The following is a 12,727-nucleotide window of genomic DNA, read 5'->3' on the forward strand; positions in this document are numbered from 1 at the left end:
CAGTCAGCCAATGTGGGGTGTCATTGCTGCGATCCTTAGTCACGTGACCAGATATTGGGCAGTAATGATAAACTCTTGATTATCAGGAGTGCAGGGTCCATTTACAGGATCGACGCTGAACAGGAGAAAATGTCCAGCACAGAGTGGGGATTTTTAATGCTCACCGCACGCACTGGGAGCTCAGCATCTCCCTCTGCATGTGATTGGCCGGTGACCCTCACCATCGATAACAGTGTTCATAAACCAGAGCCTGTCTTGTTCCTGACCAACGTCCAACATCACAGAGTCATTGTAACAGAGCATTTTCAACAAAGGTTTTATTCCACAAAACAAATCTTGTCACAATTAAAAGCCCTTTGCATTACTTTGCATATTCTGATTAAAGCACTGAAGGTGATCTCATTAGAATTTGCCATCCAACGTTTACACTCGATTTTGTATTGCAGTTTGTAACGAGACAGTTGGCAGAGTGTACGCTGCACCATTTAACCCTCTGCCCTGCTATCGGGACATCAATAACCAAGGAGACATAGACTTAGCACGCAGCACTTTCAGTGTGAAATACTACCCCCCCCCCCCCCCCACACAGTCTCTGCCTTAAATTGGCACTGGAGGGGAGAGTTAGTCGCCGGGGAAATCGTGGGGTGGGACTGTGCAACTGTTCACTCTGTGTTCGGGGAGGGACAGGTGGGTGGGGTGATGTGCAGGCATGAGGTGAGGGGGGGACAGGTGGGTGAGGGTGAGGCTGGGGGTGGGGGACAGGTGGGATGGGTGGGTGGGACAGGTGGGTGAGGGTGAGGGTGAGGATGGGGGTGGGGACAGGTGGGTGAGGATGGGTGGGGACAGGTGGGTGTGGGTGGGGAGCGGGGGGGCAGGTGGATGGGGGGGTGGGTGATACGCAGGGAAGGGGTGAGGGGGGGCAACGCAGAGGATCTGCTCTAACCGGATAAACAGCGCGAGAAACTGGAAACCGTTGTAATTCCTCTCAGCAGTTTGCTCCCCGGTTCTCACGAACCCTTGTCCAGGTTTGGCCGCACTGCTGTTGGATGCCCTCTGCTATCCAGTCCAGGTGACCATTCTGCATCTGTGACTCTGGACAGTGAGTATTGACGCGCTATTAAACCATGGGGGGAATTGGTGCCAAGCCCCATCCTGTCTTCCCCTGACATTCACACCCGCAGCGAGGGTGACCAGCGAGGATTGCCGAGCAGGACACCAGGGCGATTCACTCCCTCCCATGCCCACACAAGCTGAGGCCGGTTACACTGCCTCCACCATGGCCTAGCAACTGACTCTTGCTCCAGTTGATGCAGTCCGCGTGGAGTATGGGGAGCGCTGTCTCGGGGAGCTGGCTGATGGAGTTCTGCCTACAAGAAACATGCTGTTGACAAGGTTTTGACAATCCGTTGGTGGGCAAAATGTCTTATTGACCAATAGGTTTGACTGCGAGCTAAAGCTGATCTTTGCTGAGTCTGTCGTTTCAGTTTCAGGATGTGAGGTAAATTTCCAGGAGGCATGCGGCTGAGTGCATCCTGTAGAATATTCCCATCGGGAGGCCAACGTTGACGATGGCCTCCCACATTTGGAACCCATAAAACCGTTCCTCCAGACCGTTAGCAAAATGGGGCCGAGCTCCAAAGGCAGGCATAATCCAAAACTATGGGAAGAAAGTCAACATCTCAAACTTCTGTTAACTTCATGGGAAATCAATTCAGTTAAAAGCTAAGACCACTGTTATGCTACTTTCCAACGCACTGGTACCACCACGGCCCACACTCAAATTGTTATATATGCAGACTATAGATATACTCTCTGTGTAGTCACTGTATAGTTGCATAAGATGGAGACTTGTTACCTGATGTACTATCAATAAGGTTTACACTGTGTATATACTATGTTGGCACCACTAGAGGGTGTAACTGGTGGAGACCGGGGTTTCTTGCCCTGGTGGCAGGGGTAGTATAAAAGGGTAGCCTCACTCTGGAGTTACGAATAAAGGACCAAGGTTATTACAGTTTGAGTACAACACATTGCCTCGTGGAGTCAGTGACTAGGGAACGGAGTTTGTGGCAGAGAATATAGACGATGGCTTCAGTCTTCCCAAAGCTGATTCACCCGCTGAGTGTTTCTGGACTTTTATATTCCTGAAATATACTTCTTACTTCTTACGTGTGCATTGTTTGTAGCACGTTACTGGATACAACTGGGTTAAGAATACTCTTCTGTGAAACTACTTAGGTAAAGGCACACTTGCAGCCTCCTTGGATAGACATTTCAGTATGAGATAATTGGTCCTCATACCACAGTCAATGCCCCTAGAATAGTGTCACACCACAGTCAGTGTCACATAGAATAGTGTCACACCACAGTCAGTGTCACATAGAATAGTGTCACACCACAGTCAGTGTCACATAGAATAGTGTCACACCACAGTCAGTGTCACATAGAATAGTGTCACATCACAGTCAGTGTCACATAGAATAGTGTCACACCACAGTCAGTGTCACATAGAATAGTGTCACACCACAGTCAATGCCCCTAGAATAGTGTCACACCACAGTCAGTGTCACATAGAATAGTGTCACATCACAGTCAGTGTCACATAGAATAGTGTCACACCACAGTCAATGCCCCTAGAATAGTGTCACACCACAGTCAGTGTCACATAGAATAGTGTCACATCACAGTCAGTGTCACACCACAGTCAGTGTCACGTAGAATAGCGTCACACCACAGTCAATGTCACAGAGAATAGTGTCACACCACAGTCAGTGTCACATAGAATAGTGTCACACCACAGTCAATGTCACGGAGAATAGTGTCACACCACAGTCAGTGTCACAAAGGATAGTGTCACACCACAGTCAATGTCACATAGAATAGAAACTTAGAAACATAGAAAATAGATGCAGGAGTAGGCCATTCGGTCTTTCGAGCCTGCACCGCCATTCAATAAGACCATGGCTGATCATTCCCTCAGTACCCCTTTCCTGCTTTCTCTCCATACCGTTTGATCTCTTTAGCCGTAAGAGCAATATCCAACTCCCTCTTGAATATATCCAATGAACTGGCATCAACAACTCCCTGCGGGAGAGAATCCCACAGGTTAACAACTCTCTGAGTGAAGAAGTTTCTCCTCATCTCAGTCCTAAATGGCTTACCTCTTATCCTTAGACTATGTGCCCCGGTTCTGGACTTCCCCAACATCGGGAATATTCTACCTGCATCTAACCTGTCCAGTCCCATCAGAATTTTATATGTTTCTATGAGATCCCCTCTCATCCTTCTAAATTCCAGTGAATACAGGCCCAGTCGATCCAGTCTCTCCTCATATGTCAGTCCTCCCATCCCAGGAATCAGTCTGGTGAACCTTCGCTGCACTCCCGCAATAGCAAGAACGTCCTTCCTCAGATTAGGAGACCAAAACTGAACACAATATTCCAGGTGAGGTCTCACTAAGGCCCTGTACAACTGCAGTAAGACCTCCCTGCTCCTATACTCAAATCCCCTAGCTATGAAGGCCTACATACCATTTGCCTTCTTCACCGCCTGCTGTACTTGCATGCCAACTTTCAATGACTGATGTACCATGACACCCAGGTCTCATTGCACCTCCCCTTTTCCTAAACTGCCGCCATTCAGATAATATTCTGCCTTCGTATTTTTGCCACCGAAGTGGGTAACCTCACATTTATCCACATTATACTGCATCTGCCACTCATTTGCCCACTCACCTAACCTGTCCAAGTCAGCCTGCGGCCTTTTAGCATCCTCCTCACAGCTCACACCGCCACCCAGCTTAGTGTCATCTGCAAACTTGAAGATATTACACTCAATTCCCTCATCAAAATCATTAATGTATATTGTAAATAGCTGGGGTCCCAGCACTGAGCCCTGCAGCACCCCACTAGTCACTGCCTGCCATTCTGAAAAGGACCCATTTATCCCGACTCTCTGCTTTCTGTCTGCCAACCAGTTCTCTATCCATGTCAGCACGTTACCCCCAATACCATGTGCTTTAATTTTGCACACCAGTCTCTTGTGTAGGACCTTGTCAAAAGCCTTTTGGAAGTCCAAATACACCACATCCACTGGTTCTCCCTTGTCCACTCTACCAGTTACATCCTCAAAAAATTCTAGAAGATTTGTCAAGCAAGATTTCCCTTTCATAAATCCATGCTGACTTGGACCGATCCCGTCACTACTTTCCAAATGTGCTGCTATTTCATCTTTAATAATTGATTCCAACATTTTCCCCTGATGTCAGGCTAACCGGTCTATAATTACCTGCCTTCTCTCTCCCTTCCTTCTTAAAAAGTGGTGTTACATTAGCTACCCTCCAGTCCATAGGAACCAATCCAGAGCCAATAGACTGTTGGAAAATGATCACCAATGCATCCACTATTTCTAGGGCTACTTCCTTAAGTACTCTGGGATGCAGACTATCAGGCCACGGGGATTTATCAGCCTTCAATCCCATCAATTTCCCTAACACAATTTCCCGCCTAATAAGGATTTCCTTCAGTTCCTCCTTCTCACTAGACCCTCGGTCCCTTAGCATTTCCGGAAGGTTATTTGTGTCTTCCTTCGTGAAGACAGAACCAAAGTATTTATTTGACTGGTCCACCATTTCTTTGTTCCCCATTATAAATTCATCTGATTCTGACTGCAAGGGACCTATATTTGTCTTCACTAATCTTTTTCTCTTCACATATCTACAGAAGCTTTTGCAGTCAGTTTTTATGTTCCCAGCAAGCTTCCTCTCATACTCTATTATCTCCCTCCTAATTAAACCCTTTGTCCTCTTCTGCTGTATTATAAAATTCTCCCAGTCCTCAGGTTTGCTGCTTTTTCTGGCCAATTTATACGCCTCTTCCTTGGAACTAACACTATCCTTAATTTCCCTTGTTAGCCACGGTTGAGCCAACTTCCCCGTTTTATTTTTACTCTGGACAGGGATGTACAATTGTTGAAGTTCATCCATGTGATCTTTAAATGTTTGCCATTGCCTATCCACCATCAACCCTTTAAGTATCACTCGCCAGTCTACTCAAGCCAATTCATGTCGTAGACCATCGAAGTTACCTTTCCTTAAGTTCAGGACCTTAATCTCTGAATTAACTGTGTCACTCTCTATCTTAATAAAGAATTCTACCATATTATGGCCACTCTTCCCCAAGGGGCCTCGCACAACAAGATTGCTAATTAGTCCTTTCTCATTATACATCACCCAGTCTACGATGGCCAGCCCTCTCGTTGATTCTTCAACATATTGGTCTAGAAAACCATCCCTATTACACTCCAGGAAATCCTCCTCCACCGTATTGCTACAAGTTTGGTTAGCCCAATCAATATGTAGATTAAAGTCGTCCATGATAACTGCTGCACCTTTATTGCACGCATCCCTAATTTCTTGTTTGATGCTGTCCCCAACTTCACGATTACTGTTTGGTGGTCTGTACACAACTCCCACTAGCGTTTTCTGCCCTTTGGTATTCCGCAGCTCCACCCATACTGATTCCACATCATCCAAGCTAATGTCCCTCCTTACTATTGCATTAATTTCCTCTTTAACCAGCAACGCCACCCCACCTCCTTTTCCTTTCTGTCTATCCTTCCTAAATGTTGAATACCCCTGGATGTTGAGTGCCCAGCCTTGGTCACCCTGGAGCCATATCTCCGTGATGCCAATTACATCATATCTGTTAACTGCTATCTGCGCAGTTAATTCGTCCACCTTATTCCGAATACTCCTCGCATTGAGGTACAGAGCCTTCAGGCTTGTCTTTTTAACACACTTTGCCTCTTTAGAATTTTGCTGCAATGTGGCCCTTTTGGTTTTTGCCTTGGGTTTCTCTGCTTTCCACCTTTACTTTTCTTTTTTCTATCTTTTGCTTCTGCCCCCATTCTACTTCCCTCTGTCTCCCTGCATAGGTTCCCAACCCCCTCCCATATTAGTTTAACCCCTCCCCAACAGCACTAGCAAACACTCCCTCTAGTACATTGGTTCCGGTCCTGCCCAGGTGCAGACCGTCCGGTTTGTACTGGTCCCACCTCCCCCAGAACTGGTTCCAATGTCCCAGGAACTTGAATCCCTCCCTTCTGCACCACTCCTCAAGCCACGCATTCATCTAAGCTATCCTGCAATTCATACTCTGACTAGCACGTGGCACTGGTAGCAATCCTGAGATTACTACTTTTGAGGTCCTGCTTTGTAATTTAGCTCCTAGCTCCCTAAATTCGTCTTGTAGGACCTCATCCCGTTTTTTTTACTATATCGTTGGTACCTATATGCACCACGACAAATAGCTGTTTACCCTCCCCCTTCAAAATGCCCTGCACCCGCTCCGAGACATCCTTGACCCTTGCACCAGGGAGGCAACATACCATCCTGGAGTTTAGGTAGCGGCCGCAGAAACATCTATCTATTCCCCTTACAATAGAATCCCTATCACTATAGCTCTCCCACTATTTTTCCTGCCCTCCTGTGCAGCAGAGCCACCCATGGTGCCATGAACTTGGCTGCTGCCCTCCCCTGATGAGTCATCCCCCTCAACAGTACCCAAAGCGGTGTATCTGTTTTGCAGGGGGATGACCGCAGGGGACCCCTGCACTACCTTCCTTGCACTGCTCTTCCTGTTGGTCACTCGTCCCCTATCTGGCTATGTATCCTTTACCTGCGGTAAGACCAACTCACTAAACGTGCTATTCGCACCATTCTCTCCATCGTGGATGCTCCAGAGTGAATCCACCCACAGCTCCAGTGCTCTAATGCGGTCTGTCAGGAGCTGCAGCCGGATACACTTCCCGCATATGTAGTCATCAGAGACACTGGAAGTGTCCCTGACTTCCCACATAGTACAGGAGGAGCATAACACGTGTCTGAGCTCTCCTGCCATGACTTAACCCCTAGATTAACTTAATTTGGCAACAATAATGCTAAAGGTTACTTACTGATAAAGAAAAGAAAAAGAAAAACTACTCACCAATCACCAGCCAATCACTTACCCCCTTGGCTGTGATGTCACCTTTGGATTTCTTTCTACTTCTTTTTTGTCTTCGCTCCCTGCTGCAGCTGCACCGGTGGGCCTCCTGAACTCCCCGGACTCGCGCTGCTCCGAACTCCCGCCTCTCTGACGACTGATGGGCCTTTATAGGCCTCCCGAACTCCCCGGACTCGCGCTGCTCCGAACTCCCGCCTCTCTGATGACTGATGGGCCTTTATAGGCCTCCACCACAGTGTCACACTACAATCGTTGTCACATAGAATAGTGTCACACCACAGTCAATGTCACATAGAATAGTGTCACACCACAGTCAATGCCCCTAGATTAGTGTCACGTCATTGGCAGTGATTCCCTTGAAGTGAGCACTCTATTGCTCACATCCTCCGTGTACAGGGTGATGTGGAGGCTGCATTGCCTCTCCTTCTGATTCCCACTCATTCCAACTCTGCCCTCTTCTGAGTGGGTCAGATGCCCTTTCAGCTGTAGAGAACCTTTCTCCGTCTCCTCACTCTTGCTGGATAACCCGGAGGTGTGATCAGATCAGTGGATCATTCTACCCGTCACTCCCCTGACCATATCTCCAATGTGCCCTCTCCACAGTTGGATTGCTGCACTGAACAGTGATTATAACGCGGATGTGTCCATTAAATGGTTAGAGAAGTACCACCAACGATGTCTCCGCAAGATCCTGCAAATCCCCTGGGAGGACGGACGCACCAACGTCAGTGTTCTCGATCAGGCCAACATCCCCAGCATCGAAGCACTGACCACACTCGATCAGCTCCGCTGGGCGGGCCACATTGTCCGCATGCCGGACACGAGACTCCAAAGCAAATGCTCCACTCGGAACTCCTACACGGCAAATGAACCTCAGGTGAGCAGAGGAAACGTTTCAAGGACACCCTCAAAGCCTCCTTGATAAAGTGCAACATCCCCACTGACACCTGGGAGTCCCTGGCCAAAGACCATCCTAAGTGGAGGAAGTGCATCCGGGAGGGCGCTGAGCACCTCGAGTCTTATCGCCAAGAGCATGCAGAAACCAAGCGCAGGCAGCGGAAGGAGTGTGCGGCAAACCAGTCCCACCCACCCCTTCCCTCAACCACTATCTGTCCCACCTGTGACAGAGACTGTAATTCCCATATTGGACTGTTCAGCCACCTGAGAACTCACTCTTAGAGTGGAAGCAAGTCTTCCTCGATTCCGAGGGACTGCCGATGATGGTGATGATTGGGTGATCCAGTACCAATGGCGCAAACCTCCTCTGATTGGTTGCTCCACACATTCCGGAACAGGTAATCTCCGATTTAATACAGTCAGCGCATTAACGGCAAATTGAAGTGTTTAAAATGATGAAGAGATTTGATAGGTGACCTATACAGATAGCGATATCTGTTGAGAGAATCTAGAACAAGGGGACATAACCTGGAAATTAGAGCTCGGCTGTTCAGGAGTGAAATCAGGGAGCACCTGTTCACACAAAGGGTAGGCTTCTGAAATAAATCTGGAACTCTCCTTCCCGAATAGCTGTGGATGCTGAGGGTCAATTGAAAACTTCAAAACCAAAATCAATAGATATTTGTTGAGTAAGGGTATTAAGGGATATGGAGCACAGGCAGGCAAATGGAGTTGAGGTACAGATCAGCCATGATCTAATTAAATGGTGGAGCAGGTCCGAGGGGCTGAGTGGCCTCCTCCTGTTCCTATAAATCCACGGTGGGACGAGGGACGAAGAACTGAAATAGGCTGAATAGGTTTGCTCAGGCTAATGTGCTTTGCCATTACCTAAAACTGATGAACTGGTCTTTTATCTCATTTGCTGTTTGCTGGACCTTGCTGGGCACAAATTGGTGACCACAGTCGCTTATATTGAATATATACCATTGACTGTATTTAAGGTGGAGATAGACAGATTTTTGAAGATAAGGGAGTCAAGGGAGTCAAGGGTTATGGGGAGCGGGCAGGGAAGTGGAGTTGAGGCCAGGATCAGATCAACCATGATCTTATTGAATGGCGGAACAGGTTCGAGGGGTCAAAAGGCCTACTCCTGTTCCTATTTCTTATGTTCTTATATAAAGCGATCGTACTTCGAGAAGTAATTCATTGAGCGGACTGTGCATGTGGAGGGCTCACATTCTCAAACTTACAATCACATTGCACAAGAGAAGAAATAAGGAGCTCTCCTTCAGAATCCTCCGCTTCCAGCCGAGCCTGTTGGATGGGGGAGAGAGTGGATCTTCACGGGTATTGTGTGCAGCCTCCACACCGCTTGGAACGGTCCCTTGACCATTGGCAATGCTGGTTGAGTTGGAGCTAGTTTGGGAAGGGTTCCTCTGGAAAGGTCGTTCCATGGCATCCTCCGGGGATCGGTGGGAGATGTTCACATTGACGTACACCTCGCTGGTGGAATCCCTGACTCTCGAATGGGAATTCCTAGCCCCCGGGTGGCTCTCCTCGACAAACGGCTGCCTGAACAAACCTTCAGCGATGAAGACATTTTGCAGGATGTGCTGAGCGAGGGTCAGTAGGGAGAAGAGAAGGTTCAGGACATTCAGCAGCTCGTGGGGTTGGTCAGCCACGGTAGCTACAACACTGAAGTACGAGATGAGAAACTGACCCAAAGCTGCCCCTAACAGTAGGCACACGTCTAGACGTCTGGTTGGGTTTTTGTGACTGGACTCGCTCCTTTTATCAAACCTGTAGACGATCGAGCCAACCAGGGAACTGAGGGACATCAGGGTGAGAGCCACAATGTTAAAGATGTAGTAGGCAGTCAAAGCACGTGTCTTTGTCCCTTCCTCGGCCACTTCAACCTCATAGATAATGAAGACCCCCAGTCCTATCAGCAGCACCGCAACCCCCAGCATAGGGCCCACGATGGTGCCACGGAAGCAGAATTTGAGCTTGCCATGTTGTCCGTGGTCATCTATCATTCTGCCTACGTTCTTCCACATCACGTAACACATTGCGGCAGCAAACAGACTGTATTCGATGTTGAACGGGTACAGGTAGTAATAACCAGTCTGGAAGATGTGGCAGACATTCGAGGAGCACCTACATCCGCCATGCTCACCAGCTAAAGAGCAAAACAAGAAAGCAGTTTGAGCACGGAGTTACTCGGTTCCTGCGGGAGGCCCACGTCTGAGCTGCAGGAAATTGCAATGGCATCGATCCTACTCAACCGGACCTCACTCAACTTCAATATTCACTCAGGGCTTCGTGCAGTGCCAATAACACTGAGGTACAGTACTGGTGGGTACAGGTCTGTCACTGTATAACACTGTGGTACAGTACTGGTGGGTACAGGTCTGTCACTTTATAACACTGGAGTACAGTACTGGTGGGTACAGGTCAGTCACTTTATAACACTGGGATACAGTACTGGTGGATACAGGTCAGTCACTTTATAACACTGGGATACAGTACTGGTGGGTACAGGTCTGTCACTTTATAACACTGGAGTACAGTACTGGTGGATACAGGTCAGTCACTTTATAACACTGGGATACAGTACTGGTGGATACAGGTCAGTCACTTTATAACACTGGGGTACAGTACTGGTGGGTACAGGTCTGTCACTGTATAACACTGGGGTACAGTACTGGTGGGTACAGGTCAGTCACTTTATAACACTGGGATACAGTACTGGTGGGTACAGGTCTGTCACTGTATAACACTGTGGTACAGTACTGGTGGGTACAGGTCTGTCACTTTATAACACTGGAGTACAGTACTGGTGGGTACAGGTCAGTCACTTTATAACACTGGGATACAGTACTGGTGGGTACAGGTCAGTCACTTTATAACACTGGGGTACAGTACTGGTGGGTACAGGTCTGTCACTGTATAACACTGGGGTACAGTACTGGTGGGTACAGGTCAGTCACTTTATAACACTGGGGTACAGTACTGGTGGGTACAGGTCTGTCACTGTATAACACCGGGGTACAGTACTGGTGGGTACAGGTCTGTCACTGTATAACACTGGGATACAGTACTGGTGGGTACAGGTCTGTCACTGTATAACACTGGGGTACAGTACTGGTGGGTACGGTCTGTCACTGTATAACACTGGGGTACAGTACTGGTGGGTACAGGTCTGTCACTGTATAACACTGGGGTACAGTACTGGTGGGTACAGGTATGTCACTGTATAAGACTGGGTACATTACTGGTGGCTACAGGTCAGTCACTTTATAACACAGGGATACAGTACTGGTGGGTACAGATCTGTCACTGTATAACACTGGGGTACAGTACGGGTGAGTACAGGTCTGTCACTGTATAACACCGGGGTACAGTACTGGTGGGTACTGGTCTGTCACTGTATAACACTGGGGTACAGTACTGGTGGGTACAGATCTGTCACTATATAACACTGGGATACAGTACTGGTGGGTACTGGTCTGTCACTGTATAACACTGGGGTATAGTACTGGTGGGGACAGGTCTGTCACTGTATAACACTGGGGTATAGTACTGGTGGGTACAGGTCTGTCACCAACTGTCTATTCTTCTTGTATAACCATAATGAGTTGATAGGTTTATGTACTGTAGGGTGCATCACTGCCGTGTCCCACATGACTCTATCTAACCCGTGCTGTACCTGCTCTGGGAGTGTTTGATGGGACAGTGCAGAGGGAGCTTTACTCTGTATCTAACCCGTGCTGTACCTGCCCTGGGAGTGTTTGACGGGACAGTGTAGAGGGAGCTTTACTCTGTATCTAACCCCGTGCCGTACCTGCTCTGGGAGTGTTTGATGGGACAGTGGAGGGGGAGCTTTACTCTGTATCTAACCCCGTGCTGTACCTGCCCTGGGAGTGTTTGATGGGACAGTGGAGGGGGAGGGTTACTTTGTGTCTGGTGTGATTGGGTGCCTGAGTTGGAATGTGCTTCATTCCTCTGGATGAACAGTAAACATTATCAGGGGACATGAAGAGATGAGACAGGTGTGCACGGAGTACGGGACTTTACCTGCGGGGATTTGGCTTTGGTTGTCTGGGAGTTTTCCCCCTTCTCCCCCAGTCTGATGGATGGACTCATCTGCCACAGCCGACATCCACAGCATCAAGTTAGTGACCAAGGAAATGGCCAACCCACACCTGTAAACAACACCGCGCAAGGAATCAGTCTGTGGAACACAACAAGCTGGGCCAGGATTAAACCGTACACTTTCGCCGGGATGCTCGACAAATGGTCTGAATAAATTAACAGTAACATTTACACCACGCCTTTAACGCAGAGAAAGATCCCATGGGGCTTCACAGTGCAGGAAGAAAATAATGGGCACTTCAGCAACGAAGGATATATGAAGATCACTAAAGGAAACCTTGATCAATATTTTAAGTTTTAAAGAGGATCTTAAAAGGGCAGAGAAAGTGGAGAGGTGGAGGGGTTTGAGGAGGGAATTCCATACTGTGAGTTCTCGGCATCTGAAGATATCACCACGATGGTGGGGTGAAGGGAGTGGGGATGAACAAGAAGTCAGAGTCAGAGGAGCGAAGAGTTCAGGGGAAGGTTGTTGGGCTGGAGGAGTTTACTGGGTGATTCACGGCCATGAAAGGATATAAACACCAAGGATGAGAATTTTTTAAATTTGAGGTCTTGCAAGACCAGGATTCAGCGTAGGTCAGCAAAGGCAGGAGTGATAGATGGGAAGTGTGGAATAGGATACGGGCAGCGGAGTTTTGGAGGAGCTGAAGCTTAATGAGGGAGGCTAGTCA

The 12,727-nt window shown here is 48.2% G+C and overlaps 1 protein-coding gene across 1 annotated transcript in view; it reads right to left on the reverse strand.

Annotated features, from left to right (window-relative positions):
- Positions 1 to 724: 724 nt before the first annotated feature.
- otop2 (otopetrin 2) overlaps positions 725 to 12,727 on the reverse strand; it is a 35,856-nt gene continuing 23,853 nt past the window's right edge. Inside the window, exons 4-6 of the mRNA XM_070856825.1 lie at positions 11,979 to 12,106; positions 9,152 to 10,080; positions 725 to 1,657 (exon numbers count right to left, since the gene is read on the reverse strand). Of these exons, the coding sequence (XP_070712926.1) occupies positions 1,487 to 1,657; positions 9,152 to 10,080; positions 11,979 to 12,106 (1,228 nt within the window). The 3' untranslated portion in view covers positions 725 to 1,486. The remainder of the gene's footprint in view (positions 1,658 to 9,151; positions 10,081 to 11,978; positions 12,107 to 12,727) is intronic.

Source organism: Pristiophorus japonicus, chromosome 16 (genome assembly GCF_044704955.1).
Source record: "Pristiophorus japonicus isolate sPriJap1 chromosome 16, sPriJap1.hap1, whole genome shotgun sequence".
Classification (NCBI taxonomy): domain Eukaryota; kingdom Metazoa; phylum Chordata; class Chondrichthyes; family Pristiophoridae; genus Pristiophorus; species Pristiophorus japonicus.